Source organism: Ictalurus punctatus, chromosome 11 (genome assembly GCF_001660625.3).
Source record: "Ictalurus punctatus breed USDA103 chromosome 11, Coco_2.0, whole genome shotgun sequence".
Lineage (NCBI taxonomy): Eukaryota > Metazoa > Chordata > Actinopteri > Siluriformes > Ictaluridae > Ictalurus > Ictalurus punctatus.
Genome location: NC_030426.2, coordinates 19,480,025 through 19,499,526, shown reverse-complemented (window position 1 = coordinate 19,499,526; position 19,502 = coordinate 19,480,025). Strand labels below are relative to the sequence as shown.

Below are 19,502 nucleotides of genomic sequence, written 5' to 3'. Positions count from 1 at the left end.
CTATTTTCCGCAATCATGTACGCAGAAGACAGTCTGCAGCAGTGTAAACGTTGCAAGATGCATCAGGGTTGATATCTTACTGTCCTCATTTATTCATTAAGTTCCATTACATCTGCTCAAACAATGGTCTATTAAAGTATTTAGATCATTCTGATCACATGAGGTGATTGGTTTGGAAGAAATCCCTGGCCAAATCTTGGTGTTTCAACTCTGGTGATGTTTAAAATTCCATTGTGTAAACCTGAGCTTCTCAGAGCCCATCTGTCCCAGATCTCCTCCTCGGTATTGCTGTCATCATATGGTGAGCGTGTGCATGCAGCATTTGAGCTCTGGCGGTGCAGTTACAGATACAAATGGTGCGTGAATTTCACTCTGCATTCCCGCATGATCCTACTGCAACCAGAGATGCTTGGACGCAGGGCCACACGAGTCCCGGGGTCATTAAATAGTAAACCAATATGCTGTTTGTGACGTGCTATAGGTCTGAACAAACAATGCTCTCAGTTTCTGGAATTAAACTGAAACGTAAATGAGATATATCTGCCTTGATGTTACTTGCAAGGTTCTAAAGAGAGGGTAATCTTTCCACTTCTTCTTGTCTATGGTATATTCCTGTACTAACTCCAAGCAGACTGCAGGGAGGGCTTTTATTTTAGTCACAGCTTGGTAATGTAATGCATGTAACACAGATTTCTGTTATTTTCACTTTCCCATTATGTGTCATTCAAATGGGACGTGGGCACCCGATATGAAATTGGGCTCATCGAAGAGGACGTTCATGCCACAGAGGAGTCTCATGTCTCCACAGTATGAATTTAAAGATTAGAATGAAAATGAAAAAGCGATTACAGTTCAGTGTTAACATATGAAGGCTCAGTATTCCACAAAATCTTATGCAGTAACAACTGGAAAATGGGAAGTGTGACATCACAGTAAAGTTCGGAATAAGTCTACCTCAGAACATACAGTCGAGTGAAAAGGTTGCATACTATTGGGTCAAAATAAAGAATACAAAGAGATTTCATTTATAGCAACAAAACATTTCGGGTGTTAGGTTTTGCAGATGTTGCTTCATTATCACAAGTAACCAAATGGTCAAAACACCATAGGTTAAAATATTAATAATAAAAAAAAAAAAAGATCTATAAGATCAAACGTTTTCATTTCCTTTCTGGAATTTGATATAAATATTTGTTTTGCCTTTATAACTGCCTCCAAGCTTTTTCATGTCCTCTGATCATCTTCTGGATTCCTTTTAGTTGTAAAATCCTCAACTTCCGTAGCACACCCTGTGTTCCTGACATATCTCTTCTATATCTAGATGTCTTGTCCAAATCTGATCTGGAGACCCGGAGAGGGTTAGAGCGAAACTTAGGGGTTTTTTTGGATGGGGTTGTGTTGGGGGAGTTGACAGAATGTCATCCCACCACTTACTGAGAGCATCTAACAGGAGCGAGGAAAACCCACTGAACTGAAGTCAGAGCTGCCGCTAATGCTATGAGCAATGTGCTAAAAGACTCAAAGCACCCTGAGGCTAGTGCCGCATCATTAGCATTAACTCCCAAGAGGAGAGGCCAGCAGTGGGCTTGGCTGCTGTCCGTGTTAAACTGGCTACCCGAGCAGACTGGCCTGCAGCTGCACTGGAGCCTTTCTTCACTTGTTTGTTGTGCTAATAGCAGAGGTCCACGTATTACACTCCCCCCGTCCAAAGCACTCGCCAGGGTTCATTGCCCAGTCTCAAGCCTGTCTCCACTCGGCCTAGACAAGCCAATCCGTGTCCCTGGAGCCTGGACAGACTTATCCTGTTACTGCCCGCTTCCTGAAACAGGACAGAGGATGCTGAAGGATTTGTGGGGGCTGCGGGGCGGATTGACTCCTGTTGCCCATGCTGCACTTTCTGACTTCCCCACTGTTGCTTTTCCTATTGTATGACCTCCGTTAACTCAGACGAGTCCCTTCTTCTACCATGGCAAACAGCCATTATTCCCAACGTTCTCACATTTCTCTTGAGAAGGTGAGACGCATGATTCTTTTGCATTATTCTTTTTTTCCTGTATTGTTTTCTCTGGGAGTGTAGAAGCAAGGGAGCCAAAACAAACCTTCACTGTTTAAGTTGGGATTTGAGCCCATCTCCAAACCAATGAGTTTACGATCAGCATCAGTCCCTCCCTTGTTCACAGTTTCAGCCTGTGCTATTTGATTACTTACTTGTGATTTGATTTAATCAATCATATTTTAATGATAGTTTTCTAGCTATTGCTCACTCTAAAATGACTGTTTTTGCAAAAGTGATGTATTAATTTATACATATACTGGCTGATGTATTCATTTAACCCAGCATGTTGGGTTGACAGAACTCCTTTATATTTGGTAGAATGTTGAATTCATTTTAGTTCACATATGAATTACTATTATTTTCATGTTTCCTCATAGTAATACATGCACAAATGTAATGTAACAGGCCTAGATTTGATTAGGCAAATAGGTACATAAATGTATTAAGTAAATACATTTTAGACTCTTTTTAAGGGAAATCAAATCACTTTAGAAATGTATTTTACAGAAAGCTGTACAACATAGAACACGGGTCCAGGAGATAACATATCAGAAAGAAATTACACTGGCAAGTGCCACGTTTAAATTCATTCAAGTATATTTTGATCGTTCTGAAAAATGTTTCTACAGTTATTTTTGTATTTTGTATTATTTCAGGTAATAAAAAGTAATAAAGCATCACCAGTTAGCATAAGGCAAATGGCAACATGTTCATTTGCATTGACTTCCTTTACTTGTTAGCAGGGTTAGCAAAGTGAAAAACGGTCTTGACCACCATTGAGAAGTGAATAGTTTCACCTTTTAAGGTCATGGGATAATCCTGTAATGAGTGAATGGTTTTGAAGCATGAAATTTGGCTCCGTTATCATTTGGGAAATTTGGAGTTTGCTAACGAGGCTGATAAAAAGGGGCTGCTAATACAGTAAGAAAGTTAATGCTAGGTTAGTGAATGGTATTTTAGCTTTTTATATGAAACAAAAACTTTTACAACTTTTTAAAAAAAAAATATTCACTTATATCTGCAAAGCTGCGGGTTTTGTTTGTTTGGGTTTTTTTTTTTTTTTTTTTTAACCCAAAACCTGGGTTCAGCTTTTTTCCACCCCAACTCATCATCTTGCCAGTGCAGTAGAGTATCCAAGGGGTAAGTTGCCTTAATGAAAGCACGTTTTCTTAGAGTCATCTTGTGTTGTATCCTTAAACATCCTCACTAAAAGCACAGAGTCCACTTTGGCTGTGAGGTAAACCTGAAAAACAGCAGTCTAACCAGTCCATTGGACGATGAATTGGTGGTATTTGGAGACCTTCTTTCTGGATCAATGGTCCCATAACTATGCTTTCCCATTGTTGATGGAAATATCTTAAGGCACAGAGCAGTTCAATTTTATGCTCATAATACACTGCAATTTATTGCATTCTCCCACAAATATTATAGCAGAAGAAAGAGCCAAGTTATTATCGTTTTATAGGACTTTATATCAATAATAAGAACCACATGAAGAACTATAATTTGAGTTATGAAACAAATCATGCAATCATATTAGTCATGACTATATACTGAGATTGAAAATGTGGTTTTATTTGTTTTACCCACACGCACACTAAAACAGATCTGTGGCGCCGCCCCAAGTTCATGCCCCGTGCTCTAAAAGTGGGATTTTACAGTTTGTTTCCATTAAGTCTGAGGAGTGATGTGCTTTAATGTAAATCCATGTGATTCCGAGAACAAAATGGAGCTGAAAGGATAAATGCATCATCTCTCTTCAAGATGGATTTGATGCTGTTGTTCATAATGAACTGGAACACACTGAGTACTTACAAACAGTTATTGTGTAACTCACATTTGTGTTTGCTTTGGGGTTTTTTTTTAATGTTCAGAGTAGTCATAATTTTCCTCATTCCCATCTCCATCCCCAATTTATCTTTGACATCTCTGGTGTGATACACTGCCTTCTTCAGAAGAGGTTTGGAACCGGATGGTCATGACAAAACTTGGCTTACTCTGGCTCTTTTTAAGCTTCTAAGGCTTTTTTTCCCCCGTTGCTTTGGAGTACACAATCCAGTGTACACCCACAATTCACTCACTTTCGGTAATCGTTTTATCCTGGTCAGGGTTGCGGTGGATCCGGAGCATATCCCAGAAACACTGGAGGCGGGAATACAGCCTGGATGGGACACCAGTCCATTACACCGTAGTTGTAGAAACCGGAAAACCCAGAGGAAACCCATATGGACAACCGGAGAACATGTACAGAATCTGTTGAAAGGAAAATCATTTTCAATGTCTTAGAAGTATGTGTTTGTAGCTCAGTTACAAGCAGAGGTACTGATGTGTGGATGGACGTGGTGATCGCGTTTCAGAGGTTTCAATAGATTGCACCCAAACAGCTGTGTGCAGGTCCAGGATAGCGTCTGTGACTTTGTGAATTTTAGGCCATCGTTCACAAACGGGCATCAGACATTAGATTGTAATCACAAAATTGCTCTGCAATTATCCAGATATTTCTTGATGTTCTAATGGCTGATTAAATAGCAGATGTGGCCTAATTGGGGTAAAAGTTCTTTTCATCTGTGAATATTGGACTGACCCATATAAACTAGTATTTAGTTAACCCTCTCTCTCTCTCTCTCTCTCTCTCTCTCTCTCCATCCGCTGAACCCTCCCTGATCGCTGTATTTTTTTCCATGCCTGTTCTCAGTTAGGCAGCTAGTTTCCTTGTTGTGAGATATCTGGCATCTCTTTATTCATAATGGGCATTAGGAGTGGGTGATGTATCAGAAGTATCATATCACGGCAATTAAACACATCACAATACACTATATCTCACCTGATATATGTGTGTGGTGACCTGGGAAAACGCATGACATGGTCACATTTAGTCATTTTCTACTATATATAGTTGTGAAAACTACAGATTACCCTAAAATGGAATCTTTTTTTTTTCTTTCTGTTTTATATGTATGTCAATCAGAAGTCAAGTCAAACTTTATTTATAGAGCATATTTAGCACAACGAAAGTTCACCCAGAGTGCTTTACAATAAGAAATATAGTGTCCAGAGATCATTGCAACAAAGACAGCAATACATTTAAATTAATCAAAAGCTAAAGAATTTAAAAATTTTTTAAAAAGTCTGGAGAGATCCTGATGTTAAAAGGTAGAGCTTTTTAAGGTAGAATGAGGAACAGATAACAGAAGTTGACAACGTGATCTTCGCGACCTAGGGGCCGTGTACGGCTGAAGGAGATCTCCGATGTTGTCAGGAGCCATTTTGTGCAGTGCCTTACACACAAATGGAAGAATTTTACAATCAACTCTAGATTTCATCAGGAGCCAGTGCAGTGAGGCAAGAACAGGAGAATTATGATCACTTTACATTAACAGTCTACCTATTAACAGTCTGAAGTGAGTTATAAGTTTAAAATCGGAAATGATTTCTCACTTGACTCATCACTTGAGACGAAAAAAATTCATGGCATTTAAACACAAGCCTGATTTGTCATTTCATCACTCGTATTTACATCAGTGGGGAATTAATCGTTGATTATTTTAGTCAGTTCTGTGCTGTTGGCTAAATTTCTTGTTTTTAATGTCGTTTTTTTTTTCATAGGGTATTTAAACATTTAAAAATGTTGGTCTGCTGTCATCTGGACAGTGTGTGTATAAGTGCTCTTCTCTGCTTTGATAACGATGTGATGACACGGGAGCATCGTAAACATTTCGGCAGCCGACAGCTGGTCATAAACCCTATTTATTGGGCTTAGGTCTGTTTAGCAATGACATGTAACTATCCACAAACTTTCCTCAAATCATGAGGAAAAGCTAACAAGGTTTTGACATGTTAACCTGGCTCCTTACCCAACATGCTCTTTGCAGGAAGATAATCAAGCCAAGGTTAGAAAGTAACAAATAAAAACCTTTCTACATTGACTACGTTTACATACACATCAATATCTTGATATTAATCAGAATTTGGAAGTATTCGGATTGGTGTCACGCAATGCCACAATCGATTCAAATTAAGACAATATTCTGATTCTACACATTCTGATCCCCATCTTTGGAGTATGCCTGTTTTCATCGGAAATTTGTTGCATGTGAACGCCATTATTTAGAAAATCCACTGAAAGGCGATATATGTGCATGCTCAGTATGCAAGGAATTGTGGGTGCTAACAGATGCTTAGCTGTAGGCTAGGTATTTAGGAATGGCATCTCAGACATACTAATAGTCATGTATACAGGAATATTTCAATGCCTGTACACATATAAACATCATATTCGGAATACGACTGCAACCCGAATATAAAGCTAAACGGAATTTGACGTGCATGTAAATGTAATCATTGTTAAAGTCTTAAACTAGTGTGTTTGGCAGAAAAACTCATTTTTGGCAAAACACCAGTTGTCGCTTATTTTTGGATTTGAAGAAGGTGAAACGTTCAGCAAAAATGATACTGGAACAATAATACCATACGTCACCGTGGACCTGGTCACTGTGTTCTAAAGGTACTGCATAAAATGATGCGGTTTATCACAATATCAGTATTATATTGTTCATCGTATGTCCTAACCCTAATGGGAAGTCATATTGAATCATTTAATCCATGAATATTTATATATTCTCAGTCTGTTAAACTGAAATTTAAAAATGTGTTGTAAAGATGGACAGAAAGAAAGACTGATGGGACAAGCAAAAAAAAAAAAAAAAGTTAAATGGTCCCTGAGCAACCTGAATTCTGAACACCGAGGACGATTAAAGAAGGATTAACGTAATGTTTTTTCTAAGCAGAGTGCTCCGTGTGATCGCTTGGCACAAAGTAATGAAATGTGATCGTATACACACTACATTAATGAGCTTTGTGTACAGTTATAGCTCGGTAGCTGTAGAGAGCTTTACACCACCTGTTCCTCACACAGCTGCAAGCCTGTTCTACAGTGAATTGTGTGTGTGAGTGTCACTGGCATTAACAGGTGTGGGTATATAGTAGCAGCTCATTACAAGCCTGTAAAGGCAGCCAAGTTTAACGGTAAATTAGCACCCAATTAACACAGTGCCACTTCTGCGTTCTTTCAGCAGTGTGTCTCTAACCCTAATACACATTCCATGTGTATCTACACACTTCTCTATACAGCTGGCACTGGATGCATCAACCCCAGATGAATGAGGTGAAATGTTTTTTAATCTGTCGTTCTCATAACACAACACGATGGTGCTGTTTGACAGATTTCTAAACCGAGAGTCAAACGTGTTAACACGGAGTCTTATTTTCCTGCTGTGACAGATGTGGATGCATAACAGCAGAGCGCTACAAACACTGCTTTTAATGGCAAATGAACACCTAATTAACACTACCACATGCACTGTGTGTGTATATATACACAGTTGTCTAAGCTGTATGAGCTGCAGACAAAAAGTTGCTCTGTGTATCTCAAAGCAGGAAATGAGTCAAGAGGTGTTTATTTTTCATTCGCACAGGTACACTGGTCATTGAAATGCTTGTGATGAGGCTCAGATTTAAACACTGACATGACCAAACACATGATTCTGTGATGTGATGATTAATGAAACAGCGTACAGTAACAGAGAAAAGTGACGCTTTATTAAGTGATTACAATGGCAGAGTAAAAGTGACGGGCTATTGAATTCATTAATATTACATCATCGATTTTTTTATCATAAAATGATTCATATGTGCTAATGTTATTTATATGACATTAGATGGATTCTCAAATTTGATTAATGTGGTTAATTAATTACTTTAAGAGTAGTAGATCCAGCTTCAATGCAAATCATAGGTTTATATTAATGCACTCATTGTACAGGGGGTCCCAAAAGTCTCCATACATAGAGGACTATCAGTCCATCCTCATGGGTTTAATGGACGTGCACAACCTCACTTGTGCCTTCGTCAGTGGATGTTCATGGACGTCCAGTTCTCGGTAGGTCCGCAACGCTTCCGGTCTTTATGTTAATAGGGTTGGCAACAGTGTCGTGTGTGTGTGTGTGTGAGATGTGCTTGCCATGTTTCCTGTTAAAGTCCACCGCAACCTTGTGACAGCTTCCCGATTCAGCCATGAGAATGATTTATTTATTTATATATATATATATATATATATATATATATATATATATATATATATATATATATATATATATATATATATATATAACATAATATTAATTATATATATGTATGTATGTATATGTATATATATATATATATGTGTGTATATATATATATATATATATATATATATGTATGTATATGTGTGTGTGTGTGTGTGTATGTAATATTAAATTTAAATTTTTGGAAGACTTTTCGCTAAAAAGTGTTGATTTCCTCCATGTATGAAGACTTTTGGGACACCAAAATGTTATCGTTTCTATGGTAACAACTTACACAGGGACGCTCCGCATAAACAGATTTTAAAAACATATCATTTTTGATATAGCAAAGTTTTGTGTGAGAAGACATTTTTGGACTAGCATTTTTGGAAGGAGACTCCAGTGTCAGTGACTTTAAGCAGTCATAGATAAAGCCAAAATTTGTACTTGGCCGACATCAGAAATGACAATAAAAAAAGATTAGCATTTTCCGATTTCTCCGTAACATGACAAGCTCTCTTATTAAGTTCGAGAGCGAGAAAGAGAGCTTGCTGATGAAATGCAAGTGATAACAGGAACTAACTTGTCTCATGGACATTTTGCCAAGTTCAAAATAACTATAAATGGATAAAAAGTACAACATGGCATTCTTTGATAAGTAGAATTTGCTTGCGTTAGCTAATTGATGCGGTATAAGAGGAACAGGATGTGCTTCATGTCGGGCATGACATGACATCGCACCACTCTGACATTGTCATTTTTGATTATTTTTTATTATTAATTGTTCCATACATGACATCACTCTATTCCACTTTTATTTTCTACTGTTTCCTAAAGGTTTCTTTCATATAAAGTTAAAGTGTAAAATTTAAATCCAAATTTAAATATTACCTAAAAAAAAAAATCACAAATTTGTCTTTGGCATATTTTTAAAGAATTTTGGCAGCAATATCAAAGCCAATATCAAAGTGGACTGAGTTCTTGGAGCTTAGATTTTGTAATGCAAACAACCCTAAGTGTTGTTTAATACAGTTAGACAGAAATATCAGCTATGGCTCTCAGATGGAGACTATTGAAGTGCTTTTAGATTTATGCAGTAACTCATTCTGTTAACATGCCAGTGCATTGTAGCAGGTAATAAAAATCTCAGCCCTGGCTTTCTGTGTATGCATGCATTTATTTTACAAACCATATAATATGCATATGGATCAACACAAGACATTATTAATGTGTATAAATATTCTATGCCATAATTTCCTACCTTTATATTGTCTCAAAAAGGTACAAGTGTATATTAATTGAGAAGTAAAGTTCAAAATTGTCAATTTATTTCTAAAGAAAAAAGCGTACAGGATTTCCTAGAAGTGTTTTGTGATTGTTGCGGCCAAAAATCGGTCCCTCCGGGATTTTGCGATCGCAGAAACGAACGCAAAATCAAGCAAACCCCAGAGTATTCGGGGGAGCTTACAATGTTTCACAATTACAGCAGATTTTCCATAGATTTGGGCTGAGTCACATCATCACAACTCATCGATTCACGTGCGTCGGACATGAGTACAGCTAAAAAATTACATTTGCCAACAAGCATCACAGTGAAAGCAAGTGCAAAACAATTTCATGCAGTCGTAATTTTGCCAATTCAAGTAAAGTTCTGCGAATTAAGCACCAAATACTCTGCGAGTTACATCGCAAACCCCCCCCCCAAAAGAAAACGCAGCGAAATCATGCAAAAATATTGTGGAGTTTGCATGATTTTGCGTTCATTTCTGCGAAATGAATCTTTGTAATCCCCCGCCCCCCCCCCCCCCCCCCCCCCCCGCCCCCTTTTTAAACCTTCTTGTTCTTTGACCTCAATCAATGCCAGATAAATGTGCTGAGTCCTTGGCATGTACCCCGTACCCCTGTTAACGTGAAAGTACGGTGCACTTTGACAGGATTAGACAGAAGGATTAACTGCGGTTATTTTTATTTTACTGAATGGCTATTCTGTGAATGGAAAAAAAATAATAATAATCCACGACCGTGTTTCATCAGTTACCTTTGGCAGGGATTTCCTTTCCACAACCCTAATAATATTTAAATAGGGATTCTGTTGCATTAAATTCTTGGATATTGCGTTACCTTCGCACATATGTTCTGTATATTCAGCATATGTGTGCATGCCAAATCTGCAGAACTGACCATCATGTGTGTAATTATATAAGGGCATGGGGGGGGGGGGGGGGGGGGGGGATGGATGAATGCTTTGCACTTTTTAATTATTTCAACATATGTGAGAATTGAGCCTGTGTTCCCGGTGTGTGTTCTGTCATTTATGTACAGTACAGTACACGTGTTCGTAATGACTGTGGTCAGGTCGGACAAGAGCGGGTCATTTGTGTCAGTCTGATTTCGAGCGAGGTGTGTGCTCTTGCTATGGGCTGTCTACTTCAGTTAAGATTTTGACGAGATAATGTTTAAGGATGGAGGGGAGGAGGAAACCCGCTTTACCCTTAGGATCTGCTCTGGTTCTGTCAGTACAAAGCCGGTTTATTTGGCACACTGGACACAGCAGCACTGTGTGTGTGAGAGAGAGAGAGAGAGAGAGAGAGAGAGAGAGAGAGAGAGAGAGCGCCATTAGCACTGCTCCAGTTTACATAAGCGCAAAAACACACACACCCTACTGTACTGTAGGTACCAGAGGTGAGTTCACCTCTGCATTTGCATGTCAGTGATATTACTTTCACTGACCCCTTCCCTCGCCCCCCTTTATTTTAGCTTGTTCAGGGATCCAGCTTAAAAAAAGAAAAAGTGCCACATTTCCATTACGTAATCATAAGTGGGAATTTCCTTAGGAGTAATAACAGTGGAGGGTTTTACAAGACTTTGCCATCCAAGTCTAGTCAAATCCTTCAGCATTTATACCCAGCACATCAGTATCATCACAGACAATGCTACAGATTGCGTGATAAAGACGGCAAATACATATTTTCTGCCTTTAGTTGTTTTTTGTTTTCCATACTCAGCTTCTTAGGGGCAGTGTGGCTTAGTGGTTGGCACATTTGCCTTGCACCTCCAGGGTTGAGGGTTCGAGTCCCTCCTCAATCCGGACCGCAGAATCTGTCACCATTTTCAAAAAACGGCTAAAGACGCACCTCTTCCGTGCGCACTTAACTAACCCCTAAAATGCCAACCCCCATATTATTTAAAAAATAACGAAATAAATAATTACTCTGGCTCTTACACCTCTACTCTGTTTACTTTGCTTCTCTAGAACTCAATTATAAATCCTGAATGGTAGCACTACTTGTATTGTTCTCTGCTTGATATATCACTTTGCCTGTATTTCCTCATTTGTAAGTCGCTTTGAATAAAAGCGTCTTCCAAATGAATAAATGTAAATGTGTGCACGGAGTTTGCATGTTCTCCTCCGGGTTCTCCGGTTTCCTCACCCAAAGACATGCGTTGTAGGCTGATTGACATTTCCAAATTGTCCGTAGTGTGTGACTCTGTGCACGGTTGTGCCCTGCGATGGTTTGGCAACCCGTCCAGAGTGTCCCCCACCTGGGATTGGCTCCAGGATCCCCGCGACTTTATGTAGGATAAGCGGTACAGAAAATGGATGGATAAACAGATTTAGCTTCTCAAAGAATGCATAGCATTAACCATAATATTAGCATTGGCAGTGTAGTGTACTGCATTTTTAATTTTTTTTAATAAAACATTATTTTCCTTTCACATCACTAATTTAACCATTTTTTCCCCCACTACTATTTTTTCCTTTTAAAAATCCCATTAATAACAGTAGCTTTTTCTTGAACCCCGAGTCATATGACTGGCATAACCATGCCATAAACGTGCCATGGGAGATCAGTTATATAAAACGTCCAGTAATGGTAATGATAGCCGTCATAATGTTTACTAGCTTAACCACGTCAGTCTCATGCTAACGTGTGCTCTAGAGCGTGCTCATGTTTTATGAACCAATTTTATGAGATGTACTTCATTACAACTGCCATAAAATAGCTAGCAGCCACCAAAAATACTGGTTTCTGATTGTTTCACTTCATAAAACATGTTGTTCTTGTCTAGCTTCGTGTTTTATAGCATTACAACTTTTAAGTTGCATGCAAATTTGTTTGTTTGTTTTTTTTTTTTTTTAAGTCTGTTTCGTTACTTATATTTTCTGTGGGGATGTTAGAAAATATGTTCTGGCTGGCCGTAATCAGAATGTTTGTACCATAATATGTGATAAATTAAAGTGTTGCGTAAATAACGTTGTCATGAGAACTAAATAATGGCACCCTTACAACACTGGTTCTTCATTTGGTGTTGGAAAGGAATCAGTACCGCTGGCTGAGAACCGTTTTTTGTTCCATCGGGAAAGTGTGTTACAGCACCAGATTAAACGCCGACGTTTCAATGCACGTATTTTGATGACTGACGGAGAACAGACACACGCTAGCGGCATGTATTCCACTCCAGCGTGCACCTCTGTTCTGTACAGCTCGGCTCTCTTCATCCAGCAAAGACCCGCTCATTGTTTATTGTCTTGGGCGGCTGATGTGATGAAAGTTTCCCTGCTATGAGTGAAAAGAATCCTTTGTAAGCACAGCATCACTAATTCCAGACCTGTCAGCGCTTGCTGATACTGTGTCGTTACACTGTAATGAAATATCTTCTGTACAGTAACAACTCTGTAATCATCTTGTATTAGAGGCTGTTTTATCCATGCTCTATAGGACATGAATGGAGTGCTGATAAAGACCTGCCTTTCACTGAACGTTCTGACAAAATGCATGTTCGGACCACAAATGGTCGTGTTTAGGCCGGTACAGCTTCCAAAATGCTGATTAGAAATTCTGTTGTTTTTAGTTTTGTTTTTTTTTCTGCGCAGGAGCTGAAGCTAACTCCGAGCCGAACGTGGTGACTGCCTCAAGCTGGAACGTTTCCAGTGAAGCACAGAAAGGTGAGTATGTCTGCCATGCTGTATTTGTTTGGATTGCGCCTCCGCCCATTGGTATGGGCCTGAGGGACAGAGATCGCAGGATGTTTTGTCTGCAGACTGAACTCTGTTTTGATCGCTAAAGAAGACAGCGTTCATACCTGTAGCATGTCGGCTAGGAATCTTATTGTGTGACTGGTATCACCTTGATTCCTGCCGTGTATGTGTGTATGTTTTGGGATTTTCCATTGTTTTATGATCAAAATCTGGACCATTTCTTAGCAGTGTGTTAACCTTGCACAGGAAAATTATTCACTATTTTTTTTCTCTGTTGTTTTTTTTAAACTAGAGCCAGCTCCGTTCAATTAAATAACGTGAAATGTGCTCTTTAAACCATTCTATTGGCTTAATTGCTCTGGAAACCTGTCAGCCTAAAGGAATCTCCAGGCTTTTTTTAAGGTTAATTACATCAGATCTTTTCCCCTCATCCATGTTTTGTACTTTTATCTACCAACGCTACCGATGCAGGCCTGTCAACCTGTTCTGTTGAAAGGAAATGTTCTGATAGTGATGTACCAAAAGTTCTTGCTCAAAACCAAAATCAAATTTTGAACTGAACACAAGGTACAAAAATCCCAACACTGCATATATTATATTAATTGAGTAATGTTGGTAAAATTGGTAGGATAGAGTTGCCTCAGAGCTCCAGGGTCCACAGTTTGATCCTGAACTCAGGTTACCGAGTGGAGTTTCTATGCATGTTCTCCCCATGTTGGTGTGGGTTTCCTCTGGGATCTCCGGTTGCCTCCCACCTTCCAAGAACATACCAGTAGGTGTATTGTTGACTCCAAATGTGGTGGTTGCATCCAGTGTTCCCAGGATAGGATCCGGATCCACCGCGACCCTGAACAAGTGGTTAGTGAAGATTTAACGAATCAACGCCAAAACTCATGTAGTGTGAAACTGATGTGCAGAAATGATTTACATGTGTGGTGAAGACCATGAAGAGGATGGATAATTGCCTCATCACTTTCTTGCAGTATTGATGTATCGTTTTCAGTCCAAGGTGCAGTTGTGAAACAGCTGTGGACTCAAAAACACAACTAACAGCCAGTTGTCTCTCTTTTTTTTTTTGGCTCAGGATTATTACAATAGTGCAAAATAATGCGATCCCATTTTACCTGGCAACCCTGAATAAGTGAGAAGAGCCAAAGGAGCCAGAGGAGTGGAAACCAAAGGAGCCAAGTGTCATTATGATGAAAGATGTTGAGCAGTGTTGCATTCTGCAACATTGTTGTGGTTAATATTAAAGGGAACAAGTTTAACCTTTTCAAACTGAATTTCTTACGCCTGCAATCATTGGAGGTCGATGTTTTGCTGCATCCATACCTAGTACCTGGTAGAAACTTGATTTGTCTCCCAAATGACGTACCATATATTATGCTCTATGTACTCTACCGTCTAATGTATGAATTTTCGAAGGGGCGTATCGTCACAAACGGAACACAGAAACGTTTTCATTACTAACCGGAAGTATAAAGCGTTTCCCAGTCGATGGCAAATGGCGCCAAACACACACGTAATGCGACGCCAACATGAACGCGTTACTCACACTATTTATACTACAGAATAGTGCATAAGTATGCGATTTGGGATGCACCTTTGTTCTTGCCCAGAACAGTGCAAGATACTGAGCTACGAAAACATTACTTCTCAAATACACACTTTCTGCTCTTTTTAAACACCCAGAACTTCATAACAATGTACACAGCTGTCCAAATATCTCATGACCAACACCTGCAGGTTGCCTGCTCGTTACTCACACACAACATGCGTGCCAATAACCTGACACACTTGATGTTGGCTTGAGGATGGCTCTGAACACAGCAGCAACATGTGTAGAAATGTGCACTGGAGAAGCATTGACAGGAAGTGGTCTCTGTTTACTTGGTCTAGCTATTCAAAAAAGCTCTATAGGTTTTAAAGCAAACAGCAAACTTTAAGTACCATGTTATTCAAAACTATATAATGCTACAAAGACTCCTGAACCTTAATAGAGCTGGTTTAAGCGGTGCTTCATCTTCTGAACACAAAGATCAGCCACAGACCATCAGGCAAATATAAAACTTTACATTGAGTGGTGTCTGGTTGCTACATGCATTTTATTTGGACAAGGAGACTATAAAGGTGCATATGGGAAAGTAATTTAAATTGCAACCTCAGTAGTTTACAGTAGGTATTAACACGTTGTGATATATAAGGCCATTCCCTCGCTTCGTGTTAGCTTTTTTAGATTTTTTTTTGCCATAAAAAAAATCACATTCATTTCATGCTTTAAATAACCACAATTTTTTTTGTTGTAGTAGTGGGTAGTATGTTTGAAAAAGTATATTGTGGTGTACAGTATTGTGGTGTTTATTTAATATACTTCCAGTGCATATATTCAATTCAAATTTACACACACCAACGTCTTTGACTCTGTATAAATATGACCAAAAAACTATGTAATCCTAAGCATAAACAAAGATAGGTTAACCAAAAAAAAACCTAAATTGATTAGGGGAAAATGTATTTAGACATCAGTACTATTTATTTATTTATTTATTTATTTATTTATTTATTTATTTATTTATTACAGCTTTGTGGTTCCGTTTTGGACCATTCCTCCTGGCAAAATCTTCTTCAGATCCAATTTTAATATTCTCCATGAATTTTCCATGGGATTCAAGTCAGGAGATTGGCTAGGCCATGCAAGCAGTTTCACCCTTCTCTTTTCAAAACCAGGCTCGAGTTGTTTGGGCTGTATGTTTGGGGCTGTTGTCATGTTGAAATATCATTCTTCTCCCCAGATTCAGTTTCTTGGCTGATGAGATTAAATTCTCCTCTAATATGTCCTGGTGCATTGGTCCATTCATGTTTCCTTCAATGACGTGTAATGGATCAGTACCCTTTGCAGAGAACCAGCCCCGTATCATGATGCTTCCTCCTCGGTACTTCACTGTGGGTGTGGTGTTCTTGGTATCATACACACAAAACCCTTCTTTGTCCAAACATCATGTATTGCCAAAGAACTCTATTTTTGTTTCGCATATATTGGCTGACCTGTGTAGATCATTCCAAAAGAGTCGTCTGATTTGTCTAAATTATTGTATAGGTGCATCTCTATGCTTCATTTTAGCAGAGGAGTTTTGTGTGGGGTGTAGGAACAGAAATGAGTGCGGTGCAGTTCATTGCTTATTGTTCTCTGTCTAATTGTTGTTCCTGCTGCTTTCAGGTCATCCTGCAACTCTTTTCAAGGGACTGTTGCCTTTCTTACCTTCCTTATCATTAGTCTGAGAGCAAATGCTGGAAACAAGAGTGTCTGGATATGTATTTTCCCTGCATTGTAGTTTACAGATTTACATCACAGTGTAATTTCATATTTACGTCATGGTATACACTCACTGAGCACTTTATTAAGAACATTGGTACACCTACTCATTCATGCATTTGTCTAGACAATCATATGGTAGCAGTAGAGTGCATAAAATCATGCAGATGCGGGCCAGCAGCTTCGGGTAATGTTCATCAGCCATCAGAATGGTCATAAAATGTGATCTCAGAGATTTGGCCTGATTGTTGGTGCTGATATCCTGGGATTTTCACGCACAACAGTCTCTGGAGTTTACTAAGAATGGTGCAAAAACATCCAGTGAGTGTCAGTTCTGTGGACAGAAACACCTTGTTGACGAGAGAGGTCAATGGAGAATGGCCAGACTGGTTCTAGCTGACAGAACGGCTACAGTAACTCAGATAACCACTCTGTACAATTGTGGTGAGCAGAAAAGCATCTCAAAATGCACAACACGTCAAACCTTGAGGTGATTGCGACCAAAACTGGACAGTTGAAGACGTGGAAAAACATGGACTGGTCTGATAAATCTTGATTCCTGTTGAGGCACACAGATAGAAGGGTCAGAATTTGGCACCAACAGCATGAATCCATGGACTTAACCTGCCTTGTGTCAATAGTCCAGGTTGGTGGAGGTGGTGTAATGATGTGGGGAATGTTTTCTTGGCACACTTTGGGCCCAGCAACACCAATCATCGCTGGAATGCCATAGACTATTTGGGTATTGTTGGTGACCATGTGCATACATTCATGGCTATAATTTACCCATCTTCTAATAGCAACTTACAGCATGATAATGCACCATGCTACAAAGCAGAAATCATCTTTAACTGGATTCATGAACATGACAATGTGTTCAATGTTCTTCAGTGGCCTTTCCAGTCACTGGATCTGAATCCAACGGAACACCTTTGGGATGCGGTAGAACGGGAGATTCACAGCATGAAAGTGCACCTGAACTATCTACTGACATGTCAACATGGACCAGAATCACAAAGGAATGTTTCCAACATCTTGTGGAATCCATGCCATGAAGCATTGAGGCTGTTTTCAGATCAAAGGGAGGCCATACACAGTATTAGTATAGTGTTCGTAATAAAGTGCTCAATGAGTGTAGTTTAAAATGGATATTATACTGACTGTAAGTCATGTGTTTAAAATGAAGTCCCAGTTATTTTGGTTTCTTAACCATTACAAAAAAACTAAAACTCATTTGTCCTTTAAATTCACATTCTTGTTAATATACAGAAAAAAAAATCTAAAAACAAAATCTAAATAAACCAAATAAGTTTATCATTTGTGATTCTAAAATACAATAGTGCATTTAACGTTTTAATGCTGCAAGTGACACTTTAATGCTGTAAGCTTAATGCTCACATGTTCTTTTCATGCCTCCGTGTGGGTTTATCAAGGTTTCTCCAGATACTCAGTTTTTTTTTGTTTGTTTTTTTCTTTCCCAACCTCCCTTAAACATGCCCTTAAATTTTCCCTAGGTGTAAATCTATTTGTCTGAATCAGTGTGTTCATGGTGCCCTGTAATGGACTGGAATCCCCATCCAGGTTGAAGTCCTGCCTCATGCTAAGTGTTTGCAGGATAGGCCCTGGCTCCACTGTGACTCCGGGAAGGATAAAGCAGTTACTGAAGTTGAAAGCATGAATTTTTATCTTGTTATCTAGAAGGGTGACTGTACATCTGGAGTTAACTGTATGTCAGAGTGTACTTTATTGTACAGCGTGTCTCCAAATGGTTGGGCCTCAGATGTGCGAGTGGGAACTGAAGTTTGGCGCTAATATCCGTTATTCTGGACAGCAGCATTTGTATGTTGTTATAAGAGAGCTGATGTTTGAACAAAGGAGATTAAGAGGTGGGGGATAGAGGAGAGATGTGCCTGGAGAGGAAAAAGCTAATTCCCTTGGCAGCCTCAGACCAGGCATGTCTGGATATGGACTGGAGAGGGATCGGGCCAAGGAGGAGAAAGGAGGGGGAAGGGGATTATGAGAAGGGAAAGTTTGATGATGACATGGATAAGAATGGCACACTGTAACGATGGGATGAAAATAAACATACATACATATATATATATATATATATATATATATATATATATATATATATATATATATATATAACTTATATGTATGTATGTATATATAGGTTGACAGATAGTGATAGTGTCCAGTAGTGATATCTCAGGTTGATATTGTCTTTGTCTTATTTCTCTTCTTGCATCTTTGTCTTCTCCTTCCTTTCCTAGAGTAAGGAAAATAGGTATGAGGCTGCATGGCGTTTAGTGAGAGAAGGCAATCCCATTCCCGCAGCACAAGCCTTATTTCAGATAATGTCTTAATAAACCAAAGAACAGCAGATGCCTCGTAACAGTAGGAATACTTCAGCAAATGCTCCTGTCACATGTAGTTTAACCAGTGCTTGGTTTTTAAGAAGAGAAAATTAGTGAGAGGAATCCGGTCTCCTCCACAAGGAAAGTAATATTGTGTATGTCGCTGCACAGCTGTGGGCCCTGGGGGGCTCTTACCCTGCCCCTAACCCTAATGGCCTCCCACTCAATATGCTTTTATTAATTTCCTCGTCAGTCACATTCCTGACATTTCTGCACAGTCTGGCTTCATTCTGGAGCAATGAAATGTCTCTGTAGATGAAGAAAGAAAGTCGGCGAAAACCAGGACGATCGCATGTGTTGAAGCAGAGCACGTTATAAGACAAGGTCCCGAGAATGACATTGTGCTTTCGGATCACGTGCTGAGAGAGGAATGGCGGGTGTCATCATACCAGCATCACACAGGAGACAGGAAACCCCGGCAGCTAGAAGCTGTCTGAGCAAGGCAAGCAAAACGGGTCACGCAGCTGTGGGAAGTCTCAGGAAACCCCGCAGAGTTTAGGATTAGAGCGCGGAACAGTTCTCTCGCTTATTGTCAAGTGAACACACGCAAACATATCACTGGGTTTTTATTACGATATAAAATTTAGGCTGGGTGCTGAGAGACCCATGTTTTTAGTCAGCTCATATT

At 39.3% G+C, this 19,502-nt stretch overlaps 1 protein-coding gene across 2 annotated transcripts in view; it reads left to right on the top strand.

Annotated features, from left to right (window-relative positions):
• ror1 (receptor tyrosine kinase-like orphan receptor 1) overlaps positions 1-19,502 on the top strand; it is a 133,781-nt gene that overhangs the window by 88,077 nt on the left and 26,202 nt on the right. Inside the window, exon 3 of one of the 2 annotated variants that reach the window (XM_017480064.3) lies at positions 13,037-13,108. The exons of the other annotated variant lie outside the window; for it this stretch is intronic. Within the exon in view, the coding sequence (XP_017335553.1) occupies positions 13,037-13,108 (72 nt within the window). The remainder of the gene's footprint in view (positions 1-13,036; positions 13,109-19,502) is intronic. 2 annotated transcript variants of the gene reach the window in all.